At 42.0% G+C, this 25,682-nt stretch overlaps 2 protein-coding genes across 4 annotated transcripts; one reads left to right on the forward strand and one right to left on the reverse strand.

Moving 5' to 3' along the window:
* Positions 1-336: 336 nt before the first annotated feature.
* Positions 337-3,347, reverse strand: LOC135500274 (mitochondrial import inner membrane translocase subunit TIM14-like). Of its 2 annotated transcripts, none has more exons than XM_064791620.1 (5): positions 3,178-3,347; positions 2,546-2,671; positions 2,081-2,157; positions 1,554-1,624; positions 337-716 (listed from the first exon to the last, which is right to left on the reverse strand). In XM_064791620.1, exons 1-5 carry the CDS (start codon positions 3,178-3,180, stop codon positions 649-651), a joined length of 345 nt encoding a protein of 114 aa, XP_064647690.1. In that variant the 5' UTR covers positions 3,181-3,347; the 3' UTR covers positions 337-648. The 2 variants fall into 2 exon arrangements, with proteins under 2 accessions (XP_064647690.1, XP_064647691.1); XM_064791621.1 differs by having other exon boundaries at positions 2,546-2,666; positions 3,173-3,347.
* A 4,623-nt stretch (positions 3,348-7,970) lies between these two features.
* On the forward strand, positions 7,971-24,523 carry LOC135500305 (transmembrane protein 198-like). 2 transcript variants are annotated; one of them, XM_064791694.1, is made up of 6 exons: positions 7,971-8,062; positions 10,056-10,373; positions 11,635-12,201; positions 13,336-13,568; positions 15,915-16,008; positions 19,077-19,216. In XM_064791694.1, the coding sequence occupies exons 2-5, from the start codon at positions 10,172-10,174 to the stop codon at positions 15,990-15,992; spliced, it is 1,080 nt and encodes a 359-aa protein (XP_064647764.1). In that variant the 5' UTR covers positions 7,971-8,062; positions 10,056-10,171; the 3' UTR covers positions 15,993-16,008; positions 19,077-19,216. The 2 variants fall into 2 exon arrangements, with proteins under 2 accessions (XP_064647764.1, XP_064647763.1); XM_064791693.1 differs by lacking the exon at positions 15,915-16,008 and having other exon boundaries at positions 19,077-24,523.
* The last annotated feature ends 1,159 nt before the right edge of the window (positions 24,524-25,682 follow it).

Raw genomic sequence — 25,682 nt, forward strand, 5'->3', positions numbered from 1 at the left:
CTGTTGTGAAGTTTTGTCTCAACTGACTGCCCAACTGATCCTAAATTTGGCGGGGAGGGGATAGGTCTCGTCAAAAGCCGTGACAGGTCTTGCCAATCATAAAGTTTTGGCTCCAGAATAGGAAAACACTCCTAATGATAATGTCAACCTTGCTACAAATATCATATTACGCTCATATCCGAACTCTGGTGACGAGATTCAAGCCACTGCTACCTCCAGATGCTCCACGAACCAGAAAGAATCCCTTCTTACCAGGACAGTTTCTTGTGAAATGATCTGAAGACTGAACACAATTTCAAATCTTTCTAAAAACAATTAACTTGAGTCAGTTTTTTCCTTTAAATTTATTTATTAAATACATTATTTACAAGTACAGAGAGAAACTGGACTCTCAGATTTGAGAAAACACAGAAATTGTTCTTTGTGAGTTGAATGGACCATACAAAATTACTAACTTCAAAAAGAATGACCATCACATACCCTGGATTACCTATCATCGAGAGCAGGCTGCGATTCATACCCAAGTATAAAGTTAACACACCTGCTCAATGAAGGGTGTGAAAATTCAAATCCTGGTCATATTCCAGTTGTGAGTGTCCATAAATGCGTCTCATTTACTCGAAAAAAGATTTTCAACGGGAGTCATTTTCACGGTTTTTGACTGTCCATATAATCTTTTGCTTCGTTAATCTTAGCTGCAAGATAGGGGGAGCCTCCTGCAAATAAAACGAGAGAAAAACAGTCAAAAGCTAGGAAATTATCGATTGCAGTAAAGACCTCTACTGAAAAGTACACCGGCTGGCAAATGAGGAGTTCTTCAAAACTACACCAAGAAAGCCGGTAGCTGGCCTTTCGATTACATCATTTTCACACCGCTATACGGTGTAGGAAATTTGGCATGTCCCCAAATTAGGCCCTGAAAAAATGTCCCCAAAATAGGGGTAATTTGACCCCTGAAGCGTTTTTTGACACCTTAAATGACCAAATCTCATCCTAAATGGCCTAATTTGATACTTTTCATCCTAAAATTGTGAGTTTTCAGGTGCATGTGACAATGTCAGTCAATAAGGACGTCGATGTTCAGGCAAATTGGCACGACGAAATGTCCCCAAATTAAGCTAAAAAGAAAAAAAACATATCCCCAAAATAGGCTAAAAAAATACAGAGGTCTCCATGTAATTGAAAGGCCTGCTGATAGACTACAAAAATAAATTTCTGGACTAATCGTAAAACCCTCAGTCTTTTCCTCAGCGGAATATAAAAAGTATGGCTTTTGTGTTTAACAAATCATGACAAATCATGCTGAAACCATGTTCTGAGGTCAGGATATAGTTTTGACGTCATTTGGACAAGTTTGTTGCGAGGAAGGAAGGACGTTACGTCATGCCCAGTGACGTCATTTGGCAGAACCATCAGTTGTACAGTCACCAAGATGGGGGGTCAAAAACGAGTTGGCAATCCCCAAGATGGGAGTCATTTTGGACAGTGGGTACAAGCACTGTCCTCCCCCTACAAGAACAGACTGAGGGGGGGGGGGGGCATGGGTTTCTTACCTCTATCTGGGTGGTTCAATAACATAATCTTTTTGTGTGAATCCTTGATTTTTTGTTTACTTGATGATGGACTGGAAGAGAATGGATTGGGTGTTAAAAAACGTTATGAACCATATCCAACATTTAGGAGTCGACTGTATTGTACGCGCCGGTCACCGATCCAAAGGTTGACCGCGCTCAACGTTGCTTAACTTCCACTCTGGGGCCAACGCGCCAACCACTGTGCCATAAAGGAATTCCCTCATGGCCGGCGGGTTAAGCCGTGCCATATACCTGGGGGTACTATACATCGACCATACCATATCATACAATTGACCATGGAATGATTTATTTTATCTCCAAATTTCAGAGCATTGATTCAGGCTAGCAGTAAACCTTTCATAATAAGAAATTATCAAAATTTACCAATGCCTTTTTAATTTGCCTTTTCTCAGTTTCATTCCAAACTTTCTCTCAATTATTGCATAATCGCTGATATGACAAAGTTCCAAAAGAAAATAATCTCACATGATGTGATGTGGACTCACCTAATTCCAAGTACTAGGGATGCCTCTCGTTTACTCATTTTCGGATCAAATCCACCTTTGTAATACTTGGATCCGGCCTGAAAATAAAAAAACGACCAAAAAATTGAGATTGGTTAGATTTTCTGTGACATATTCCATGCAAAATTTGAACTTATTGCATACTTACTGCCAAATTTTTGCAGTTTTGTTGTGGCAGATCAAATTTTCTTTCAGTTTTTCAGAATAAAACCTTTTCTTCACGATTTTCATTTTGGCAAGTCTCAGCATGGAGGTATTTCTTATTTATACCTCCATGGTCTCAGGAATCTTCAAAATTTCAGGCATTTTGTTAAAGTCCGTGAAAAAAAACGCCTGCGAAAATTATCGATTACAGTACCATTGGCATTGTCTGTCGTGACCCCCCTCAATGGAATTTTTCCAAGCTGAACATGAATGCTGAAGAAAGATCAATAGAGCCTCACTTACCATTGTAGGTAGAGCACCCATTTGTTTCTCAATGGTCTGCTGAGCTAATCGGCCATAGCGGAAAGCGTAGCGTCCAGCAAAGCCAACAGCAGCTAGGCCAAGGCCGGCCAATACCACAGCACTGGCCTGAAATCATAAAATGGATTACTGGAAATAGAGGGAATGGGGAGCTGAACAAAAATGATAATACAGTCAACATTGACCTTCACTGCCTTCACCCCAGTTGGTAGCGATTTTCTGGAATCTTTTGAACTGAAATATACATTGGTTTGCAATGCCCCCTTTTCACAAAGCCACAAACTCCCTTGTCTCTTCACTCAGAGATGGTGTATCGATCATGATTCGATGTGAAGTAAACATGGTTGTGACATTGTCTTCCACTTGACGACGACGTCTCTGCCAAAAACATTGGCGATTTTGGCTCCTGTAGCAGTGAGAGTGTCTATTTTTTATTGTTATATAGAAACTGGCTGTGATGTTGTCCCAAATGAAGCTATAGTAGGACTCTCCACAATCGTGAAGGGCAACTATGTCCATGGCGGCATGGGAGACAGGTTAGGTTGTTGGTTGTGAAAATTTCCACATCCAAATTTCATTTAAGATTTGTGATTTATTATCATCTGGAACCTTACCATACTCGGATCCCTGATCCGGACCTGTTCTACGCTATCTGGGTTAGCCACGTTGGCTTCTGATATCTTCGCAGCGGATTATGATGTTTTATCACGGTGGAATTGATAAATAGATGGGTAAAGTTATCAAGAAATGTGCATTACGAAATGGATTCACATGCAATGTAGATTCTTCAGGTCACCACCAGCTGGCAGCACCTTACGGAAAAAGAAAATCTGGATCGTAATCTTGACACTAGAGGCGCTGATTTCGTTACTTTCAGGTCTCATTAGGGAGTGTTTTTTTATTCATGCGCGACCAACCCCTAACCGTAGTTCCTAAAGTCATTGATTTCTCGGTCCTCACAGTATGTCAGTGTTGAGTCAGCAGTTGTTTTGGCAAAGACATGTTTATTTGGAGTTTCTGAAACCTAGAGAGCTACTCAATAGGTAGTTTACAAGAAACTACGCATTTACTGTTGTTGCCGACGTATGTGTACACTGAACTTGGGATGTGCGTCGGCCCCGTGTTGAAATGCCGTCCAGTGCCAGTTGGTGCGTTTTTCGCTGATTTGTGCAAATTCAACATATCTCAAAAGTTCAATGGTTGACCCTCACTTTTTTTAAATGTTTGTGTAGCGTAAGAAACTGTCTTTCATGGGAGAATGGTCACTGTAAGAATTATTCAGGAAGAAATGTATAATATTTGGGGTTTTCGTGATTGTCCGGCCCAATACTTGACTTGCCAATCTCATAACATAACATAACATAATTTATTGTTCTCAAAAATTCCCTCGCGGGACAATATGAGGATAACAAAAAAATAGTAACAAAAATTTTCTAACATGGCAATGATTATGATTATGACAAAAGATTAAGGATGGCTTTACAAAATGATGACAAATTTAACAGGGTTGATTGGCCTTTGGCATTTATAAAGGTTTTATAGTAATTACGTTGAAGCGGCCTAGGTATATTTCCCAACATTGGGTAATATGGAATTCTTAATTCGGTTAGCCCTATACATGATACAAAATAGTGAACTTCATCTAAAATATCCACTTGCCCACAGAATTGGCAAACAGATTCTGTTACATTGTTTTCGAAAAGTCGAGATCTGACACCTTGAATTTGTAGAGGCCCGGTTCGGAATCTACACACAGCATACATTTTGTCCAGGGGCATTTTTTTCAAATACGGTTCGAATATAAATTCTTCTTTGAAACTCCTATATACCATACAATTTACATCTTGATTTATTTTTCCTCTCCATTTCTGAATAAATTGGTCTTTTAGTACCTGCGATACAACTAATTTGAGCTGGTTTCCAGTCATAATTAATGGGTCTAACCAGATCCTATGGATACCACATTCATTTAATATATTCAACACACCGGAGCACCAACTTGAGAGAAGGTAGCCCTTGGTAGTATGCTCCCTTGTAATATTATACATAATAGACGACCATTTAGAAACCTTTGATATCACTAACCGATTCCAGAACGAAATAACTCTCGCCTTAATATCAACAAGGAGTGGGTGACGCCCGAGTTCGCCATAAACCATCATAGATGGCGTCCGTTTGTGAAGACGCAAAATGTATTTACAGAATTTCAGATGAACCGTCTCTAATAAAATGGTGTTTTCGGTTCCCCATATTTCGCTACCATACAATAATACTGGCACTACTACTTTGTCAAACAGCTCCAATGACAAGTCAATCGGAAGGTGTAATCTACGACATTCGCCTAAAACACTAAACATTGCCTTCAGTCCCTTGTCATAGGCATTACGTATGCTCCTCTGAAAGCTACCGTTATAGGAAAAAATAACACCAAGGTATGTGAAATAATCTACCATATCGATCACTAAACCATTATAGGTAAAGACTGGGATGTTTGCCCGTATTTGACCTCTACTAAAAATCATTACCTTGGTTTTATCAATATTAACGACCAGTTTCCAAGTATTGCAGTATTCACCTAGGAGATCGAGACCACGTTGTAGATCCTCAGGAGAGTCGGCAATGATGACCATATCGTCTGCATACAGCAGTAGTATTAACTTAAGATTTGTCTCTAAATCATCTAAGAATTCACACTTGGCGCACATGTTCAAGTTGGAAGGACCGTGAAAACCACCTTCAACAAAAAACTGTTCCAAATCGTTCAAAAACAAAGCGAATAATATTGGCGACATGTTTTCGCCCTGACGAACACCGATATTACATGGAAAATATTCCGAACGACTGTTTCCAGCCTCCACGCAGGATTTTGCTCCTTTATACATAGACATGATAACTTTCAATACTTTCCCGTTGACTCCGCTTTTGATCAGTTTTCTCCAGAGGCCGATTCTCCAGACCCTATCGAATGCTTGCCTAAAGTCAACGAACGCTACATAAAGCCGCTTCCCCTTACTGAGGTACAGATCGATAAGACATTTTAGGGTAAAAATATGATCTGAAGTCGAATAACCCGGGCGAAATCCAGCCTGCTCCTCACCTATGACATAGTACAGTTTAACAAACTCTTCCAATCTGCAATTTAATACAGCTGTGAACAATTTACCCAAGCAGCTTAGCAGCGTTATACCTCTGTAGTTTTCGGCTTTCGAGTCATCACCCTTTTTATAGATCGGCTTGATCACACCACTCAGCCAACTTGTTGGTACTACACCGCTTTCGAGAACAATATTGAACAGATTACAATAGAAATCGATCATCTGATCAGCTGACCCTTTTATAAATTCGTTTGTTATACAATCTGCTCCACTAGCTTTTCCACGTTTAAGACCTTTAATTTGCTTCAGAATTTCATTCTTATCAATTTGTCGGTTCAAAATTTCGTTTTCTATCCTCATGTCAACATCTGCGACTAGCTCCGGTTCGGCTTCACCCTCGTTGAGTTTCTTAAAGTGCTCATAGAAATCATGCAACATATCGCTCTTCGCAGTTTTCTTGTTTCTCTTTCGCTGGTTTAAAATTTTCCAGAATTTCTTTGGCTCCTTTGTTTTTAGGGAACGGAGATTTTCAACCTGCTTTGAGTTATATTCCCTATAGGACTTCTTTAGTAACTTTCGATACTTCCTACTCTCAGTTCTTGCGGAAAGGGCATTTTCCTCGTTTCTAGCATTCTGGTATCGCCTAAGGGCTCGGTTTACCATCTGTCTTTGCTGTTTACATTCGTTTGTATACCACGGGTTGTTACCCTTCCTACTTCGTGTTTCCAATCGTCGTTTGCGTTTTGGCCCGAAAGTGGTCACCGCACTCTTGGAGATAAGCGTTTTATAGCTTTCTAATACAAAGTCAACGGCTTCTTGGCTAACATCGACATTTCCAAAATTTTCTTCTGACCAGGTTAAAATAGTGTTCAGTAGGTTTCTATCTAAGTTTCCACAGAAATCTCTCGCTTTGTCATCCTGCCAAGAGGGTATGTCACCTCCGACTGAATCAGTACAAATATTGGGTTGGGGTTGGCGTGGAACAGGGGTACATGCACACTCTAAAACAATTGGCGAATGCTTGTCAGACAGCAAAGGATCAAAATCATCAACAAAAAAGTCAACGACCTTGTCAAACATTGGCAGAGATAATAAAAAGTAGTCATCGACTGAACGCCCGGCACATGTAAAGCGCCCAATACCTCGGTCATTACCACACCTGCCGTTTACAATATACATGTCAAGACTCGAACATAATTCAAGCAGTCGATTACCAAAATTATTCACCTTGGTGTCCTGTGAAGAACGGTAACCTATGTCACTTACTGCGAGACCGTCATCGAATTCATCTTCAACAATAAAGTCGGAGCGAGTACCCGTATGGGCATTTAAATCCCCTCCAATACAAAAATAACAGTCGTGCTCACCACGCAGGTCAACAATGTCACTTTCCAAATTGTCGAATAGGCCCAAGTTTGCATAACGAGAATTTTCCGGGGGAATATATACAGCTCCACAGATCAAGGGCTTATCTAGGCCTAGCCAGTTCTTGTCTATTTTACACCATTGTACAAAATTATGATCGCTTTTTAGAGGCTCACAAAACTTATCTAATCCATCCTTCATAAGTATGGCAACACCCCCCGAGGGGTTAACTGAACATTCCTTTCTATTAGTACACCACAATATAAAACCGGGGACTTCGACATTGTCAATGTCATCTAATTTAGTCTCTGTAAGAAGAATTAAGTCAAACAGTTGCAGATATTCAGAAAAGTCATCACTAAGCAGCTCGACGCCGAACTGCAGCGCCACTCGCGGACAAAGATAGAACAACTCGACATTTTTTTCACCGGTTTTCTTGCTGCACATGCGTACCAGCGTCATCTTTTGTTGATTTCCGCTGGTACGCATGCGCAGCGAGAAAACCGGTGAAAAAAATGTCGATTTGTTCTATCTTTGTCCGCGAGTGGCGCTGCAGTTCGGCGTCGAGCTGAGTTTGGCAAGTCAAGTATTGGCAATATTGCCATTTGGGATGGTGCAGAGCTAGGAGCAAATGCGACGCTTATGATTCATTTAAAGAAATAAAATGCCCGATTTAACATCCTGCAGAATCAGGGGGATCGGGCGTTTCCAGTGATATATGACACAAATGGGTTGTCCCCATGAATTTACTTTTTAAAATAGATGTTACGTCCTGTTAACGGGGCACGTCATCATCACGTACATTTGGGAAAAACTCCCTAACGAGACCTGAGGCGTTGTAAGGAACGCTCAGCGCCTCTGGTGTCAAGATTTGACTTTTGTGTGATTTTTCTGCAGCGCCATCTGTTCGAAGAAAATTTAACTGCAAGTTTAGTCGAAAACGAGGCTGACCTTAGTCATATTTCATTTTCTTGATGTTTATCTTCGAAAAAAAGATGTTTTTAAAAAAGACCATGGCAAAAAATATGCGAATGTTTAGGTAACTAGATGACTTGATATATATGCTACACAAAGCAAATGCGTTAGAAGCGATATGATTGATTTAAAGGTGGTTTGAAGGTGTATTTCTAAATGGTTTGCAGTTGTTTTCTTTTCTTCTGTGTCAAGTCAGTGAAGTGTGTGTGCACATCACAGCACTGCATTTCTGTGGTAACGATGCAATCTCTAGGAACGTTGTGAAGCTACTGTTGACCTGCGCACTGGCTGGGGAACGAGTTTACAATCCCCGATCACGCCCAAAAAAAGGTCATCGGTTGACTAACGAAGCACCACACTGTTCAATGGATTTATAGTTGAATGCGATCAAACTACGTCATTTCCGATCGGGGATTGTAAATTTTAACCTTGGCTGGGCTGGTTGGAAGAATGCACTTTTTTAAACTTGGGCATACCGGTACATATATTTGCTTTGGATTGTCCAAAATTCACTTAATCTTGCGCATTGCATTCAGCATTGACTTGATTGACTCGATTGAGATTGATGATAATAACCTGAGACTCTGGCACAGACTGAGATTGATGTAATGATGATAGGCCTAAGTGATAATAATAGCACTGCTGACTGCCCAAATTCCTGCTCCATAAAATTTTCGGCCAGTTCCATCCAGCTGATTTTGTAATTGTATCCCAAAGCCAAAGCTACTGGAAAAGGGGACACCATCACCGTGCATGCTCAACGTTTTGTCACTGTCAATGGCATGCAATGCGTAGCGCTGCACTGAAATTAAATCCATGTAATGAAGGTCTTTTATGATGGCCGCTTTCGACAAATGCCAATCAGAGCCCAAACAAAACGTACAAATGCACCCACCAAAACATGTGTAAGGCCTAAGCTAGTCTTAAAACTTAAGACGATAAAAGAAAAAAATACTAGGCGTAAATCCGATTGTCTCAGCCAACATACGTCGATGGTTCATTCCACTAGGCCTAAGCCAACTTCAGACGATGCCATAGCAACTGTGACCCTTTGTCACAGGACAGGTGAAACGCATGATTGGCTCTGCTCTGAGCCTCTGTCTCCACAGGCCTCTCAATTACATGATTCCTACACCGTGTAACGGTGTAGGCCGTACAGGATGTCCCCAAATTAGGTCTATTTTTTTTTATTTATTTAAAAAAAAAAATAATATGACCCCCAGAAGCGTTTTTTGACCCCTAGCATAACCAAATCTCATCCAAATGGCCTAATTTTATAGTTTTACCCTAAAATTATGATTTTTCAGGTGTATGTGGTGATATCAGTCACTAACTTTGATTTATGACGTCGCTGTTCAGGCAAATTGGCGCAATGAAATGTCCCTAAATTAAGCTAAAAAGCAAAAAAACATGTCCCCAAAATAGGCTTAAAAAAATACAGGGTGTAGAGGTCTCCATGTAATTGAAAGGCCTGCTCCAACTCTGACTGGTCAGCGGCTGCACAGCGCCAAAACAAACCTTGTCGATATCTTCTATTATTCTACCTAATCACCTCAGCACAAACTGATATAGACAGGGTACCCAATTTTCTCCCATTGCAGAAATTGAACGCAGCTGATCATAGTCTTTTCTGGTCGGCTTCCTGCTCATCAACAGGCCCTTCAATTACGTGGAGACCTCTACACCCTGTATTTTTTAGCCTATTTTGGGGACATGTTTTTTTGCTTTTTAGCTTAATTTGGGGACATTTCATCGCGCCAATTTGCCTGAACAGCGACGTCATAAATCAAAGTTAGTGACTGATATCGCCACATACACCTGAAAAATCATAATTTTAGGGTAAAACTATAAAATTAGGCCATTTGGATGAGATTTGGTTATGTTGGGGGTCAAAAAACGCTTCAGGGGGTCATATAATTAAAAAAAAAGAAAAAAAGAAAAAAAAAAGACCTAATTTGGGGACATCCTGTACAGCCTACACCATACGGTGTAGGAATCATGTAATTGAGAGGCCTGATCAAATTCTTTTTATTACACACCTTTTTCTTTGATTCCAGCCATTAATTAACCAATGAAAAAATGATGATGCTGCCTAAAAAGATTACTCGGAGATTAAACTAGGGGGCTGAACCTCGGATCCTGGATGTACCTAGGTCCCGCCTGATACCTCACCATGGGGAATAAGGAATCGATATCCGGTCTCCATGACCAGCCGGACCCGTACAACTACGCCCCCCCACATTCATTTTGGAACCGTTCCCATCCGTCCAATCGGTTGAAGGATAGATGCGTGAATATCACATATCAGTATGACGTCGTTCCTGCAGTGTTGTGTGGAATGTGTTTCATCTTCGGAATTTTGTATACCTTTTTCGGTAAGTATTGGTACTGGTATTACAGTGGAACCTCTCTATTAAGGACACCTTCGGGACTGGCAAGTGCTGTTCTTAATAGAGAGGTGTTTTGATTAGAGAGGTCAAAGTGAATAGAAACTACCAATTTGGGACCAAAACTAGTGTCCTTAATAGAGAGGTTGTCCTTAATAGAGAGGTGTCCTGATCAAAGAGGTCAAATTGAATGAAAATGATCAATTTGGGACCAAAACTAGTGTCCTTAATAGAGAGGTTGTCCTTAATAGAGAGGTTGTCCTTAATAGAGAGGTTGTCCTTAATAGAGAGGTTGTCCTTAATAGAGAGGTTGTCCTTAATAGAGAGGTTGTCCTTAATAGAGAGGTTGTCCTTAATAGAGAGGTTGTCCTTAATAGAGAGGTTGTCCTTAATAGAGAGGTTGTCCTTAATAGAGAGGTTGTCCTTAATAGAGAGGTTGTCCTTAATAGAGAGGTGTCTGCTAAGGGAGGTTCCACTGTACTTGTGAAAACTCGGTTGTAAGGTTCGATAAAAAGCAAACTTCAACGATATCTGACGAGTAGTTTACCCTCCATTCTACCAAACGATGTTGACAAAACAATTACGAATAGACTACCAGTACAAAATTGAGGATCGCACCTTATGACACCACTCTACATTACAGATCATGTGGCTCTCTGTGCCAGGTTTAAAAGTATCTGAAAATGTTTTTTGCCATGTTGGTGAAAAGTGTCCTCGAAGTATAACCAGAGAGAATTCTGATGTCATGTGTAGTACAATGTACACGTCTCGGCCGTAAAGCCAAAGGCCTCGAAATCATTGAAACCATGTGTGCAAATAGGCCTTTACTGCAAATATAAGCACTAAAATATTATTAATATAATTGGCCAATTTCTTAGGCATATAATGTAGCGAATTCCCATGAAGATTTAAATTAATTTCAACCAATGGGATAGCAACCACCACTGGAAGATCGCGGAGAAATCGTAAAATAAACGGAGTTAATTCAGCGCCATTTTGAAAAACCAAAAAAAATTGTTTGTAGGATATACAATAGTTACTCTCGTTTATATTTCTCATCATTATACTCCCGCACGTCGTGTATCTTAAGAGCCCCTCCTAAGAAGGGGGGCTTATTATTATTATTTACTGCTGCAAAAAACGATGTCTGATGAATCAGTTATTAACTCATCATTGAGTAAATTACCCAAAAACCTTTGACAGTTGAACCTCCCTTAACGGATGCCTCACTTCCTACTTTTCATTCCAGGCTATCGATTCTTCAAAGCAGTGATGTTCATGACCGGCTTCATTTTCGGGAGCGTTGTCACCTATCTGATTTGTCTCGAGGAAAAAGTTCTTCCACCTGAGGGGAATGCTGGTGTCGCCATTGGCGCGGGGATCCTGTGTGGTCTGATCACCATGCTGGTACAATACGTGGGGTTATTCCTGACAGGATTTCATCTCGGCGTCCTTCTGGCCCTGGCTGGGCTCGTCGTAATGGAGCAGTTCTACCACCCGTCAACAAAATGGATCGCCTTCGGGATTCTATTTGGCATTGGGGTATTATTTGCGTTGATGACGCTGTATTTTCAAAAAGGGTGTACGATAATAGGAACGAGTGTCTTCGGTGCTGCCCTCATGGTGTCTTGTCTCGACTACTTTGTGGAGTTGTTCATTATGGTGGATTATTTGTGGGACCGTATACGCGTGGTGCGGTCTAAACAGTATGTGTGCTGGTTCAGCTGGATTATCATCGGATGTTGGCCTTTTGCATGTGCCATCGGGTTATTCATTCAGTGGAGGGTGACGGGGAAAGGATATGACCATCACGAAGGTATAGTTGATTTAAACTGATCAGATGATTCCGTCTCTCTACATGCACGGTTGAACCTCCCTATTAAGGACATACAGTGGAACCTCTGTTAGCGGACACCTCTCTATTAAGGACAACCTCTCTTTAAAGGACGCTAGTTTTGGTCCCAAATTGGTAGTTTCTATTCAATTTGACCTCTCTAATCAGAACACCTCTCGATTAAGGACAGCACTTGTCAGTCCCGAGAGTGTCCTTAATAGAGAGGTTCTACTGTACTTGGGACTGACATACATGTATGCTGTCAGTGTGGGTTTAAATAAACAAATGCAATGACTCCAGTCTATAGCATTCCACGATAATGAGGTCACTGCAGCTGCTGCCCTCTATTTCCCCATCGCTGAATTACAGGCAATGTCGGACAAACATGCGGTTTCGTAATGGATTCAGGCTTTCTAACTAGGGCAGTTAGATTCAATCTGGCACATGTCCGAGTGTTGGAAATACTACATAATTGTTCTGAATATTTCTCTCTCTGACTCTATGGTATCATTCATGCTAAAAACAATGCAGGGTCAAAGATAATTGACTTTGAAATAAGCTCAAATGCGTAGAAATAAGTGTCGATGTCCGACTGTCACGTGACTAAAACGTCATCAATATCTTACGCAAATGACCTTGTGAACTATAAATAGTAACGTCGCGGAATGCTATTCAGACGTTTCGTATAATTGGTACTTTTTCAATGAATGACTTTACAAATTTGGTCAAACTGTATGCTGTCCTAATTAGAGAAGTGTCCAAATTACAGAAGTCAATTTGAATGAAAATGACACGTTTGGGACCAAAAACAGTGTATGTCCTTATTAGAGAGGGTGTCTTTAATGAGAGGTGTCCGCTCAGAGAGATTCTATGCATACATATTTGACTTATCTTATCATATGACTAACATTGTAGGCCTAGAATGTGGCAGCTAGTCTGCTTTCTGTTCCGCTGAAATTTCGAACTCACACCCTCGCATACTTGTTCAGCAACACTGTCAGCATCAAGAGACGTCGTCGCTAAATCTTTTTTCGAGCGTCCGACATGTTTATTGCGTCAGTGATGTTATTGTTGTTTTGTCAACTGTTAGACTTCAATTATTTCTTCCAATTTTAGTCCTCCATGCAAGAAAAAGAAATAAGACCGTCACGGTCGCACCGAAGCCTAAGAAGAAGAAACGCTCACGGGAAAAGAGCACCGAGCGTCCACCTCGACAGACGCCGCTGTTACAGCCGCAGACCCCCCAACCACAACCACCAGCGACGCCCCCTATCAACCCTCAGGAACCGCATTCCCGCTACCGGCAGTTGTATCGTGTCAGGCGGTTTAATGGTGACGTTATATCACAGGTAGGAGCCGCGAGTAGCGGGAAATTGAGATGCTACAATTCTTTATCTTCTGCATTTGATAGAAATATTGAGTTAAGAGCTGAGTGTTATCGAGGACATTATTAGCCTATAAATAATATTGGGTGATTGTGGTGTATGTAGGAGGAAACCGGAGGCCCCGGAGGAAATCTTCACTGTCGAAGTGTACCGAGACCGACCGGGAATCGAACCCGGGACCTCAGAGGTGACAGTCGCGGTTGTTTCCACTGTCCCACTCCGACACCCCGATCAACCTCTCAGTTTTGTACAGTCAAAAAAGCGGCTTTCTGAATCGGGGAAGGTTCATCTTGTTTATCTCACTACTTGGTTTTCTGTTCTGGTCCTTCTGGCCCTCGTTGGACCACCGTTACAATTGGGCTCGGTGAACTAGTCGATCCTGCAGTATGTGAACTGGAGTTTGGATATCCGATACTACAATGAGTACATGAAGAGTGCTTTTGATGGATTTTTGCAGAAGTGCACCATTTCTTATGAAAGCGTTTTAAAAATGTTGATTATGAAATACGTCTGCTTGGTAACAGTGCTGTGCAGTATGCAGCAGTGTTCTCCACAGGGTTTTAACAAGATAGGGTGATACCCTTGATTTGCATGACGTTTTACCAGTGTGCAACACAAGGTAGGGTGGCCAGCAATTTGAGGTAGGGTGGCCCTATAGGAACCCTCTACAAAGTTCTAGAGCAAGATAGGGTGGCCAGCAATTTGAGGTAGGGTGGCACTATAGGAACCCTCTACAAAGTTCTAGAGCAAGATAGGGTGGCCAGCAATTTGAGGTAGGTTGGCCCTATAGGAACCCTCTACAAAGTTCTAGAGCAAGATAGGGTGGCCAGCAATTTGAGGGAGGGTGGCCCTATAGGAACCCTCTACAAAGTTCTAGAGCAAGATAGGGTGGCCAGCAATTTGAGGTAGGGTGGCACTATAGGAACCCTCTACAAAGTTCTAGAGCAAGATAGGGTGGCCAGCAATTTGAGGTAGGGTGGCCCTATAGGAACCCTCTACAAAGTTCTAGAGCAAGGTAGGGTGGCTCTTCCAAGGTAGGGTGGTAAGCTGCGAAGGTAGGGTGGGCCACCCTGACAAATGGCCTTGTGGAGAACACTGATGCAGGTCTGTCAAGAGATATGGTCAGAGAGTGTAGTGTCTTTGACATGCAGTATGGTTATATTGTTATTGTTCCCATACTGGCTCACCATGTACACTCGGTAGGGTTTAAGGATGACGAGCTTGTAGTGGTGGCATTATTCCTTGACTAGCCACGGCTAGAGGGAAATTCCCTTTAGCTAAGTCGGTAGAGTGATGGCCTCACATGCCAGATGTCCTGAGTTCAGGCCTTGATGTTTTTCTCTATAACATTACGAGTTAGTCAATGATAGTCTGTTGGGTTCTTCACATAATTGATTGTGGAATGGTCCTGATAATGGAATGTTTTGGTGGTGAGCTCGAGGAATGATTGAACTATTTATATGTGTTGTGGAAGCGAAGTAGTCTAGTGTTTTGCATGTCATGTCAATCCTTGCATGAGTAAGATGCCCTGTCTATTTTAACTTTCTTTTGTCTCACCCCTTGTATTAGTAGTAAATAGAAGCAGATAAAAATTATATCATCCCATAATTTATCGTGTACCTGTATGTAGCTATAGGGTGTCTCAAAAATGTTCAAGAAAGGCTAAGAAATTGTCCTCAGGGCAAATAACTCGCCAAATCAATGCGCATCAGAATGCTGTACTTCAAGTTAAGCGTCACCTTATGCAAGTATCAATTCGTTTCTTGTACCCCCCCTCCTCAAGGGTAGTTAAGCTATCACCACTAATCTTTGCCGATGCTTGAGTAGTCTTTATTTTTCCTTTTGTGAAAATTTGGCGAAGCTGGAAAGAATAAGGATGCTAATGTGTCGATGTCTTGTCGAACATACAGCCTTACCCAGTAAAATTAGTCCGGTTACTTAATATGATGGTGATAACTGATATATTGTTGATGGTGATGTCTTGACGAAAGAAAAAGTAGCATTGGTGAAAAAAGGGTGATGCTTGAGCCTTAAGATGTCGTTATAGGGTGATAAGGTGTCGTACCCTTGAGGAGGGGGGGTACAAGACACGAATTGATACTTGCATTAGTGAGTGGTCAACTAATCAAGTGAATCACAAAATTCAACTCTTAAATTGCTTTTGTCGGATGTTTTCTGCTCAGAAGATGTTATGGCTAATTTGTAAGATTACATGGACATGTAACTTTTTTTGGACACCCTGTAGGTTTTTATTTGCTTTTTCAACCCTCACCCATATCCCAATTTTTACTATTTCGCTTATGATTTCAGCAATACATCAAAAATATCCACGACAGGCTCCTTGGCGATATACCCCCTGCAACTCGAGTACAGGGTGTCCCCCGATGAAATCATATCAATCATGGTACAGTATTTTAAGAACGTCAATCATGGCAATTGGCATGTGAATGCTTGCCTTCACTGACATATAATTTTTAGCAGATTTTTTCTACATCTGAATGCAGCTCTCAAGTTGTTTGTGCTCTCTGACAAAAATTTACTGACTTCTTGACAATGTCTACCTTGTTCCTGGGACTCGGTCCAATCTTAACCTCCCTTTTACCGAGTTTGTTCAAAATATGCTATCGGACATTAGCCATTTACCCACAGGCGCCCTGCCCACCTTTGCATCGCACTTTATTATCATCATTTCTCCGGTCTGCTCGAGTTTTCAATAGACAATACAGAGGTTGTGCCTGCTTTCAACTCCCACCTCAACATCCGAGGTTGAATTATACAGTTATCTAGTGATATATTCGATTTAATGTAATTGTCATACTGACATTCTAGTCTACTTGCATCTTTACGATAATATTTCCAATTCCATGATGGAACTGTGCATAAGATGGATTTGATAAGGTCGTCGTGCAGGTCGTCGTGCAGGTCGTCATGCAGGTCGTCATGTAGGTCGTCATGCAGGTCGTCGTGTAGGTCGTCATGCAGGTCGTCATGCAGGTCATCATGCAGGTCATCGTGCAGGTCGTCATGCAGGTCGTCGTGCAGGTCGTCATGTAGGTCGTCATGCAGGTCGTCATGCAGGTCGTCGTGTAGGTCGTCATGCAGGACATCGTGCAGGTCGTCATGCAGGTCGTCATGCAGGACGTCATGCAGGTTGTCAGGCAGGTTGTCATGCAGGTCGTAGGCCATCACCACGACTTGGAATACGACCTCATTACTTCCACCTTATGCAGAGGAACGATGACGAATTGAACATATTATTGTGCAAGTACAGGTAGTTTATTAATGTGAAGATGTTTGTCAGTTCAGTTGAATCAAAGCTGTCATCAGATGACTACTGTCGGTGGATTGGGAGCTCTGAAAGATGTACAACTTCTGTATTTAGATTTAAACCATCTCCTGGCATGGCATCTATTTAACTGCATGTTATCCAATCTCATTTTGAAGGTTGCCTTGTAGAACGCCTAGTAGACATAACTCCCGAGCTTAAAAATATGAATTAGGGTAGAACCTCTCTATTAAGGACACCCTCGTGACTGACAAGTGCTGTCCTTAATAGAGAGGTGTCTTCATAACCATAAGAGTTTCAGCAGAACATTCATCTTACTCAAAAAGATTTACAGTGGATTTAGTGGCTGATTATTTGATGCACTCTTGCATTTTTTGTGGCATTTCAATGAAAGTGACAGTCATGTGGTGAAGCCGGTTGTGCACAGAAATGATATGTGTAGTTAGACTTACAAGCCTTGAACAATTCTCAGGGGTTTGTAACCACATGTAGGCTCTTGGCCTCACAGTTGGTGCCACCTCTCTCAATCATTTGGCTCACCGCTGCCTTGTATGATGTGTAGTGTTTCATGATTGGCCTAACAGTTGGTGCCACCTCTCTCAATCATTTGGCTCACCGCTGCCTTGTATGATGTGTAGTGTCTCATGATTGGCCTCACAGTTGGTGCCACCTCTCTCAATCATTTGGCTCACCGCTGCCTTGTATGATGTGTAGTGTTTCATGATTGGCCTAACAGTTGGTGCCACCTCTCTCAATCATTTGGCTCACCGCTGCCTTGTATGATGTGTAGTGTTTCATGATTGGCCTAACAGTTGGTGCCACCTCTCTCAATCATTTGGCTCACCGCTGCCTTGTATGATGTGTAGTGTTTCATGATTGGCCTCACAGTTGGTGCCACCTCTCTCAATCATTTGGCTCACCGCTGCCTTGTATGATGTGTAGTGTTTCATGATTGGCCTAACAGTTGGTGCCACCTCTCTCAATCATTTGGCTCACCGCTGCCTTGTATGATGTGTAGTGTTTCATGATTAGCCTAACAGTTGGTGCCACCTCTCTCAATCATTTGGCTCACCGCTGCCTTGTATGATGTGTAGTGTTTCATGATTGGCCTCACAGTTGGTGCCACCTCTCAATCATTTGGCTCACCGCTGCCTTGTATGATGTGTAGTGTTTCATGATTGGCCTAACAGTTGGTGCCACCTCTCTCAATCATTTGGCTCACCGCTGCCTTGTATGATGTGTAGTGTTTCATGATTGGCCTAACAGTTGGTGCCACCTCTCTCAATCATTTGGCTCACCGCTGCCTTGTATGATGTGTAGTGTTTCATGATTGGCCTCACAGTTGGTGCCACCTCTCACAATCATTTGGCTCACCGCTGCCTTGTCCGAATCGAGTCTAAGGAGACCTGCTTAATCACCATTATAGATTCTACGACGGAAGCTTTTGTCGGCCTACAGTGTGTGCTTGAGCTCAGGTTGGGGTTACAAAAGTGATTCTGGTAACTTGGCCTTCTCCACAGGATTTTCTCTAGGTACCCCAGGTATTCAAGAAGTTTTGCCTGTGTGCCACACAAGGTAGAAACCCTGTACCAAATTCTAGAGTAGGGTTACTCTTCCAGGGTAGGGTGGCTCTTCCAGGGTAGGGTTGCTCTTCCAGGGTAGGGTGGCTCTTCCAGGGTAGGGTGGCTCTTCCAGGGTAGGGTGGCTCTTCCAGGTTAGGGTGGCTCTTCCAAGGTTGGGTGGCTCTTCCAGGGTAGGGTGGGTCTTCCAGGGTAGGGTGGGTCTTTCAGGGTAGGGTGGCTCTTCCAGGTTAGGGTGGCTCTTCCAGGGTAGGGTGGCTCTTCCAGGGTAGGGTGGCTCTTCCAGGGTAGGGTGGCTCTTCCAGGGTAGGGTGGCTCTTCCAGGTTAGGGTGGCTCTTCCAGGGTGGGGTGGCTCTTCCAGGGTGGGGTTGCTCTTCCAGGGTGGGGTGGCTCTTCCAGGGTAGGGTGGCTCTTCCAGGGTAGGGTGGCTCATCCAGGGTAGGGTGGCTCTTCCAGGGTAGGGTGGCTCTTCCAGGGTAGGGTGGATCTTCCAGGGTAGGGTGGGCCGCCCTGACAAATAGTCAAATGGCCTTGTGGAGAACAGCGGAACTGCATGGATGAAGGCAATGCTCGTGCTCTCTTCAATTCTCTCCGTTCTTTTTCAGCACTACATCCAGAGTATCCAACACAGGTTGTCGCCGGGAATAAAGAGTATCCTCGTCCCCAGTACGCAGACGGAACAGGAGCGCCTCATCGGCGGTAGGGCGGAGGGCGCAAGCACGCACGCCCAACTGTCACATCTGGGTTATTGAGGAAGGAGTTAGCTGTGTAGAAAGATTATGACTGTTTGTTTGGAGTTCTTCAAAAGTGCTACAAAACAGTTGACTGAGATCCACCGCAAATGTTTGTTCCGTGGAAGGCATTTTCTTCCCCAATTGTTTTGAACGCATCTGGCTGGCACATTCATAACAGCGTCACTCAGCGGGCTGTCACATAAAAAAAAAAATCGTAACATAATATAATGTATAAAGACCTGCCGAAGTCATTTAAGCCATCGTACAAATTACAATGCGACTTAATGATGTCAAAAGAAGAAACGCCCAAGTATCAAATTGTACGATTATTTGGACGAGAATTGAATTGACCCATTCACTTACAATGTGACAATGACGATTGGCATTGGAGGTGCTACAGCGACGCCCAATCTCATCCCCAGGTGAACCCTTGCATTTAGAGTGATATGGAGGATACCTAGGACCAAGGTTTAAAATATGTCGCCTTTCCACTTGCTACCACCTGACTATATCAATATGTGCTTCATTGTTCATAAAAAAAGATGCATTTTAACCTTCACAGGCGAGAGTGAAGGATCTGGTGCTATTTGTTTTAGACAAGTAGGTCTGTTGCTATGGTAGTGTTGCTAAGCAATGGTTGCTATGGTAATGTTGCTAAGCGATTGTTGCAATGCTACAGTTGCTATAGTATGGTTGCTAAGCTATTGTTGCTGTGGGTGACGGGTTCACAGGAATAATTAATATGACACATTCGTGTGATTTTTTTAATCAACTTCCATTTAAAAGTGTTGCCAATATTGTGCTCTACATTTTCCCTTTATTTATGGCAATATTTGTTTCTATAAATAGCCCAGACTGCTATGTGGAAGGGTATGGCGATCCCTTCGGAGTCCTCATGATGGGGTTCAAGAGGGGCTTACTGTCTGCAAAAGATGGGTTCCACCATTGCCATCTATACAAGACATTTGTTATTATGGGGCAGGGTAATGGGGATCCCCTTTGAGTCCTCATTATGGGGTTCAAGAGGGGCTTAGTGTCTGCAAAAGATGGGCTCCAGTTGTATTGCCATTATACAAGAAATTTGTAACTACCTGTGTTAGAAAGGGTAAGGGGATCCCCTCGGAAGCCCCATGATGGGGTTCAAGCGGGGCTTACTGTCTGCTGTTACTTGTAATATTATCAAATTGTAATCGGACGTAGTCAAGTAAAATATGTATATAGATGTTTTATAGATGTTTCGAATTATCGTCTGCCTGAATTTTTATAACCAAGACTCCCCGATTGCAATGTTGCACACATGATACACAATGCTTCATTCTGGCAGCAGTCTTGATTCCACAAAGGAGACGATTGATTTGCATGTAGTGTTGAATTAACCAAATGGAGCCACAGTTGAAGACTGTTCTGTGTACGTTTTGGGCAGACGACTTGTTAAATTTCAGGTGTAGAATTGAATTTGAAGGGAACCTGTAGTTAACGGTGCCACTTCTAAAAATGGGGAGTTTTGAACGGCCTGGTTATAACCCTAGGCGGGAATAAGCTTCCATTGCTAGAATTAGCAGTTTCGAGTTCCCCAGGTAGTTGATTATGTGAGCGGGGTATCTGGGTAACATTGCATAACTTGAAATTCATTGAATCAATGCCCCGTAATGTGCCAGGCACTAATGGCTTGGATGATTTGAAGAAGTTTGTTTGTTGACTGACAAGCCTTGAGGTTCAAAGGGTCGCAGTGGGTTATGGCATTGTCCAATGTTTGCTTAGGCCTTCTGATGAGTTCTAAGTGTGCCCATTTATTTTGTTTGGGCCCTGGTTCGTCTTTGTCAAAAAGGTCCATCCACTAGAGGCAGTCACTGGTGTACCTTTTCAGCGCCATTGGGAAGTTTTGATACCAGAAAAACAAAATAATGGTGTGACAGTCCAGCAATCAGTCTACGATGAGATCCTGTGCTTCATTGTGACGAACTTTGCAGGCTCTGTACTACATGTTTTCTGTCACTTAACTACCTATAAGTTCGGATGATGTAATACTGAGACAGTGTAACTACATACAATGACACGTAACTGCCTGAATATTTGACGATAATGCCAAAATAACACCAAACAGCGAGCTATTTCTGTTAAATGTCATAATACTAAAACTGTAAATGTATTTGTAACTGAACTTTGTATCATTTGTTGCTGTGATATCTTTCGTCTGTACGCATTTTTTGTTTGTTTTGGCCGTAACATTTACCTAAACGAGGGCGGGTCTAGGAGGTTGGTATGGTGTGTTTATTGTTGATGAGCCTGCAGGCCTATCGATTACATCATTTTCACACCGCTATACGGTGTAGGAAATTTGGCATGTCCCCAAATTAGGCCCTGTAAAAATGTCCCCAAAATAAAAATAAAAATAAATTTTTTTTTTTTTTTTTTTTTTTTAAGGGGTAATTTGACCCCCTGAAGCGTTTTTTGACACCTTAAATGACCAAATCTCATCCGAAATGGCCTAATTTGATACTTTTCATCCTAAAATTATGAGTTTTCAGGTGCATGTGACAATGTCAGTCAATAAGGACGTCGCTGTTCAGGCAAATTTGCGCGATGAAATGTCCCCAAATTAAGCTAAAAAGCAAAAAAACATGTCCCCAAAATAGGCTAAAAAAATACAGGGTGTAGAGGTCTCCATGTAATTGAAAGGCCTGATTTGTCTATGTTCCTGGTACAAGTGTGAGATGGGAGAGACCCCTTTTGGCCATTTGATGTAACTCAATCTTGTCTATAGAGCTGCTTCCTATTGACTCCTTTAAACAATACCACATAACATGCTAAGGTCAATGCAACTTGTTTTAAGCTATGTTTCTGCTTGTTTAGTTGACCCTCTTTAATCATATCAATGACGTTTTAGTGCAGCAGTCCTTGTCTTGAATGTTCCTTTAACTTGTACTGTATAATGATTGTATTCTGAAATATGACAAAACTTTTTGTAATTCTTTCAACTTTAAAGGGAAAACTTGGGCATGGGATGTACCTGGCCAGGAGAATAATACCAGTGGTTGCCACCATGTGGCACTACGTATAGCATCAGCATAAAACTGCTCCCTGATAATGATGTTGTCCAGTGTTACAAGGCAGTTTTTGACATGGCTTGTGAATCTCAGGGCCTAGGATTACACCCCGTTCTGATGCATTCTTCATTCCAGTTCAATGGTTTTTCAATTATTCTGTTTGGAGAAATCCCGGTCCAGTTGGAAGCCATTTTTGTATGACAAACCAACATATCTCATGCCAAAGTTGTCCCTTTAAGGAATCACAAATAGTTTTGTTATATCTTATGCTGCCTATATAGTCAAGCTTTTTCTTCAAAGGCCTATTTTACTCTTTTTCACCAAAAATGGCCCTGCTGGCAAAATAGGCCTAAAATGGCTGAGAAGAGCCGTCAGCTATTCACTTCAAACAAGCTATTCACTTCAAATAGCTTGTTCTTGGTCATGGTTGGTCTGATTCTGGCCAAGCAAGCCGGCTATACAAAGGCAAAAGGTTCCGTTATAGGACCCTTTCTCGATCTATGGTGATTATCAAAACCACGTTTTACACTCTGACCCCATCATAGATTCTGAGATAGGCCATCGTATACAATCTATGATGGGCCATCATAGATGCTGAGATGGGCCATCATATACAATCTATGATGGGCCATCATAGATGCTGAGATGGGCTATCATAGATTCTGAGATGGGCCATCATATACAAATCTATGATGGGCCATCATAGATTCTGAGATGGGCCATCATATACAATCTATGATGGGCCATCATAGATTCTGCAACAGCAGTTCTCATGGCCCCATTGGTCATGTTCATTTTGGGTAATCCATAATCCTGAATTGGTTGGGTCCAAATCAATATTTTCTTTCTGTTTGAGATTATTTATTTGTTTTGTGTTTTTGAAAGTACAGCGTTTTGAATCCGATCTGTTAGTATGTGGTCTAGCGAAGTACTTAATTTTGTTTTTGCATGAATGTTTTTCGTTTGTTCTTGGACATTTCTGAATTTATTTTTTAAATTCGCGAGTTATACAGTTGTTTATGTTGATGCTGGTGTATTCCCTGCTATGGATTAGATCTGAAAGGAGGTTTGGATCGGATGGGGATGTGGGGGGGGCACAAGATTTTGAGTTGTAGATCTGATTATAGGTCTAACCCGTTCATCTTCAACTAAAAAGAATAGGTGGTGGTTGTTTGGTTGTGGTGCTATGGAAATCCTCTCTGTCACAGCCATAACTTCACCTATGATTTATACCACTGTACCAGCTGAGTTTGGCAAAATTCTTGTGGTGAAATATACAAAATTGCCATGCAGTAAATGTATATTTCCATGTCAATCTAAGTACAAGTATGCACACTGCGATGTACACTGACTAACATGTGTAACACTGCTTGCTATACACCTTTCCAGAAATGGGGAGCTGAGTGTCCGAAATAGTGATGTCATAAGGGGAAACTAGGCCTTATGGTGGAGGGACAAAGGAGATAGTCGACCAACACACTTGAATGCCTTTCATGACGGCCAAGGGGGAAAAAGTTAGTTCCAATGCAAGCCACCAATTTCGGGAAGCATGTATAACTGTATACATACACACAGTTTTACTGCAGTCATCACCTGGTGTCAGAAAATGGCACTAGATTTTCTCAAACCACAGGCAAATACCAAAACAAGAGTTGTAAATGGACGGGGTAGGCCTGGGGGGGGGGGCACAAGACGTTTATTTCTTATGTCGGTGTAAAAATGTTATGACCTGTACATAAACTCACCTGTATGATAATTGTACATGTATCTTAGGATCTGAGCACATTTGGCTCATTTCATTTGTTTGGACAATTTTGGAACAGTCCACTTTGGAATTTTTTTGAATTTTAGATTTCATTTTGGGATGTTGTTGCCAAGGGGGGGTACAATGTTTACATTAGCATTGACAGCTGCATAAGAGAAAAGGGTCAAGAAACTCTTGGTTAGGTTACCAGCGTTGTACTCTGATTAGGGGATGCACGAGGTGGGATTCAAAGTCAGGACTTTCGTATTGGAGATCAAACCCTGCTGAAAATGACTAAAGTTGAGATATCGAGTGACCTTGTATTGTGGCGATCTTGCTAAAGCAAGTACATTTGTTTTTATGGTCGATGTCCATATAAGTTAAGTCATGAGCATTGTGTATGTAACTACACGTATATAATGTTTATGACAGGCCTGTGAATGTATTTGTCATTTGCTTTGAAGCATCTTTCTGCAATTTGATTTCGAAGGCTCAGTGTTTGGTATTAAAAACATGTTTTCATGAAATTGTGGTTTGTTCTTTGTCTTTAGGCGGGTCAGGACTTGTTTGTGGACTATGCATCAGTCCGACGACCAGAAGTTGGAACCTGGTTATGCATGTGCATGAATGATTACCAAAGGATGGTATGTGCAAAACTGGATAAAAAACCTCCAGTGATACATTTTGGTGTGTGTTGGATATATTCAGGGAAATTAACGTTAGAACCTTATGAAGAATAGAGAGGAATACTGGCCAAAGGACACCACCCTGACCTCAAGGTTCTTGTGCTCTGTGGCTTCAGACCTGCTCCCTAATTAAGAATAGAGAGGAATACTGGCCAAAGGACACCACCCTGACCACAAAGCTCTGGGGCTCTGTGGCTTCAGACCTGCTTCCTTATGAAGAATATGAAATGGCCAGGGCCATTGTGCTCACCTCATGTGGAGGAAAGATGGATAAAGAGCATGGTCTTGTGTCATGTAGTGTTAGGTTTGATGTAGGTCCAAGCAATTACAATTTCCCCAAAATGGCCAATTTACAGTACATTCGACCTCTGTGACCTTGAAAAGTAGGTCAAATCAAAGAAGACCCGGGTGACACATTGAATGGTTGTTAGAATTAGATGTCCCTATGATATAAAATTGGTGCCAATCAGGCAAGTCATTACTAGGAATAATGGCATTTTGAAGAATTTAGGATTTGGCCCCCTCCCTGGAGGCCAAACGGCAAATCAGATCGCACCAAACTTCGGTACCTGAGATCACCTGACCAAGGGGTACATGTGTACTCAATTTGTGATCAATAGTCATTGCAGTTAAGAAACGTGCCATAGTTACGGCCTGACGGCGAATTTACGCCATTTGACCTCTGTGACCTTGACAAGAAGGTCAAATTAAAAACCTGTGTGACATATACTGTATGGTGGTTAGATGTACCCATGATATCAAATTGGTGGCAATCGGGCAAGAAGTTAAGGAATAATCACATTTTTAAGGTTTTTGGATTTTGCCCCCTGGTGGTCAAGTGGTGAATCATATTGGACCAAACTTCGGTCCCTGAGATCACCTGACTAAGGGGTAAATGTGTACCAAATTTGGTATCAATAGTCATTGCAGTTTAGAAACGTGCCATCGTTACATCCTAACGGCCAATTTACACCATTTGACCTCTGTGACCTTGAAAAGG

The sequence above is a fragment of the Lineus longissimus genome, chromosome 16, assembly GCF_910592395.1.
Source record: "Lineus longissimus chromosome 16, tnLinLong1.2, whole genome shotgun sequence".
In the NCBI taxonomy this organism is placed as follows: domain Eukaryota; kingdom Metazoa; phylum Nemertea; class Pilidiophora; order Heteronemertea; family Lineidae; genus Lineus; species Lineus longissimus.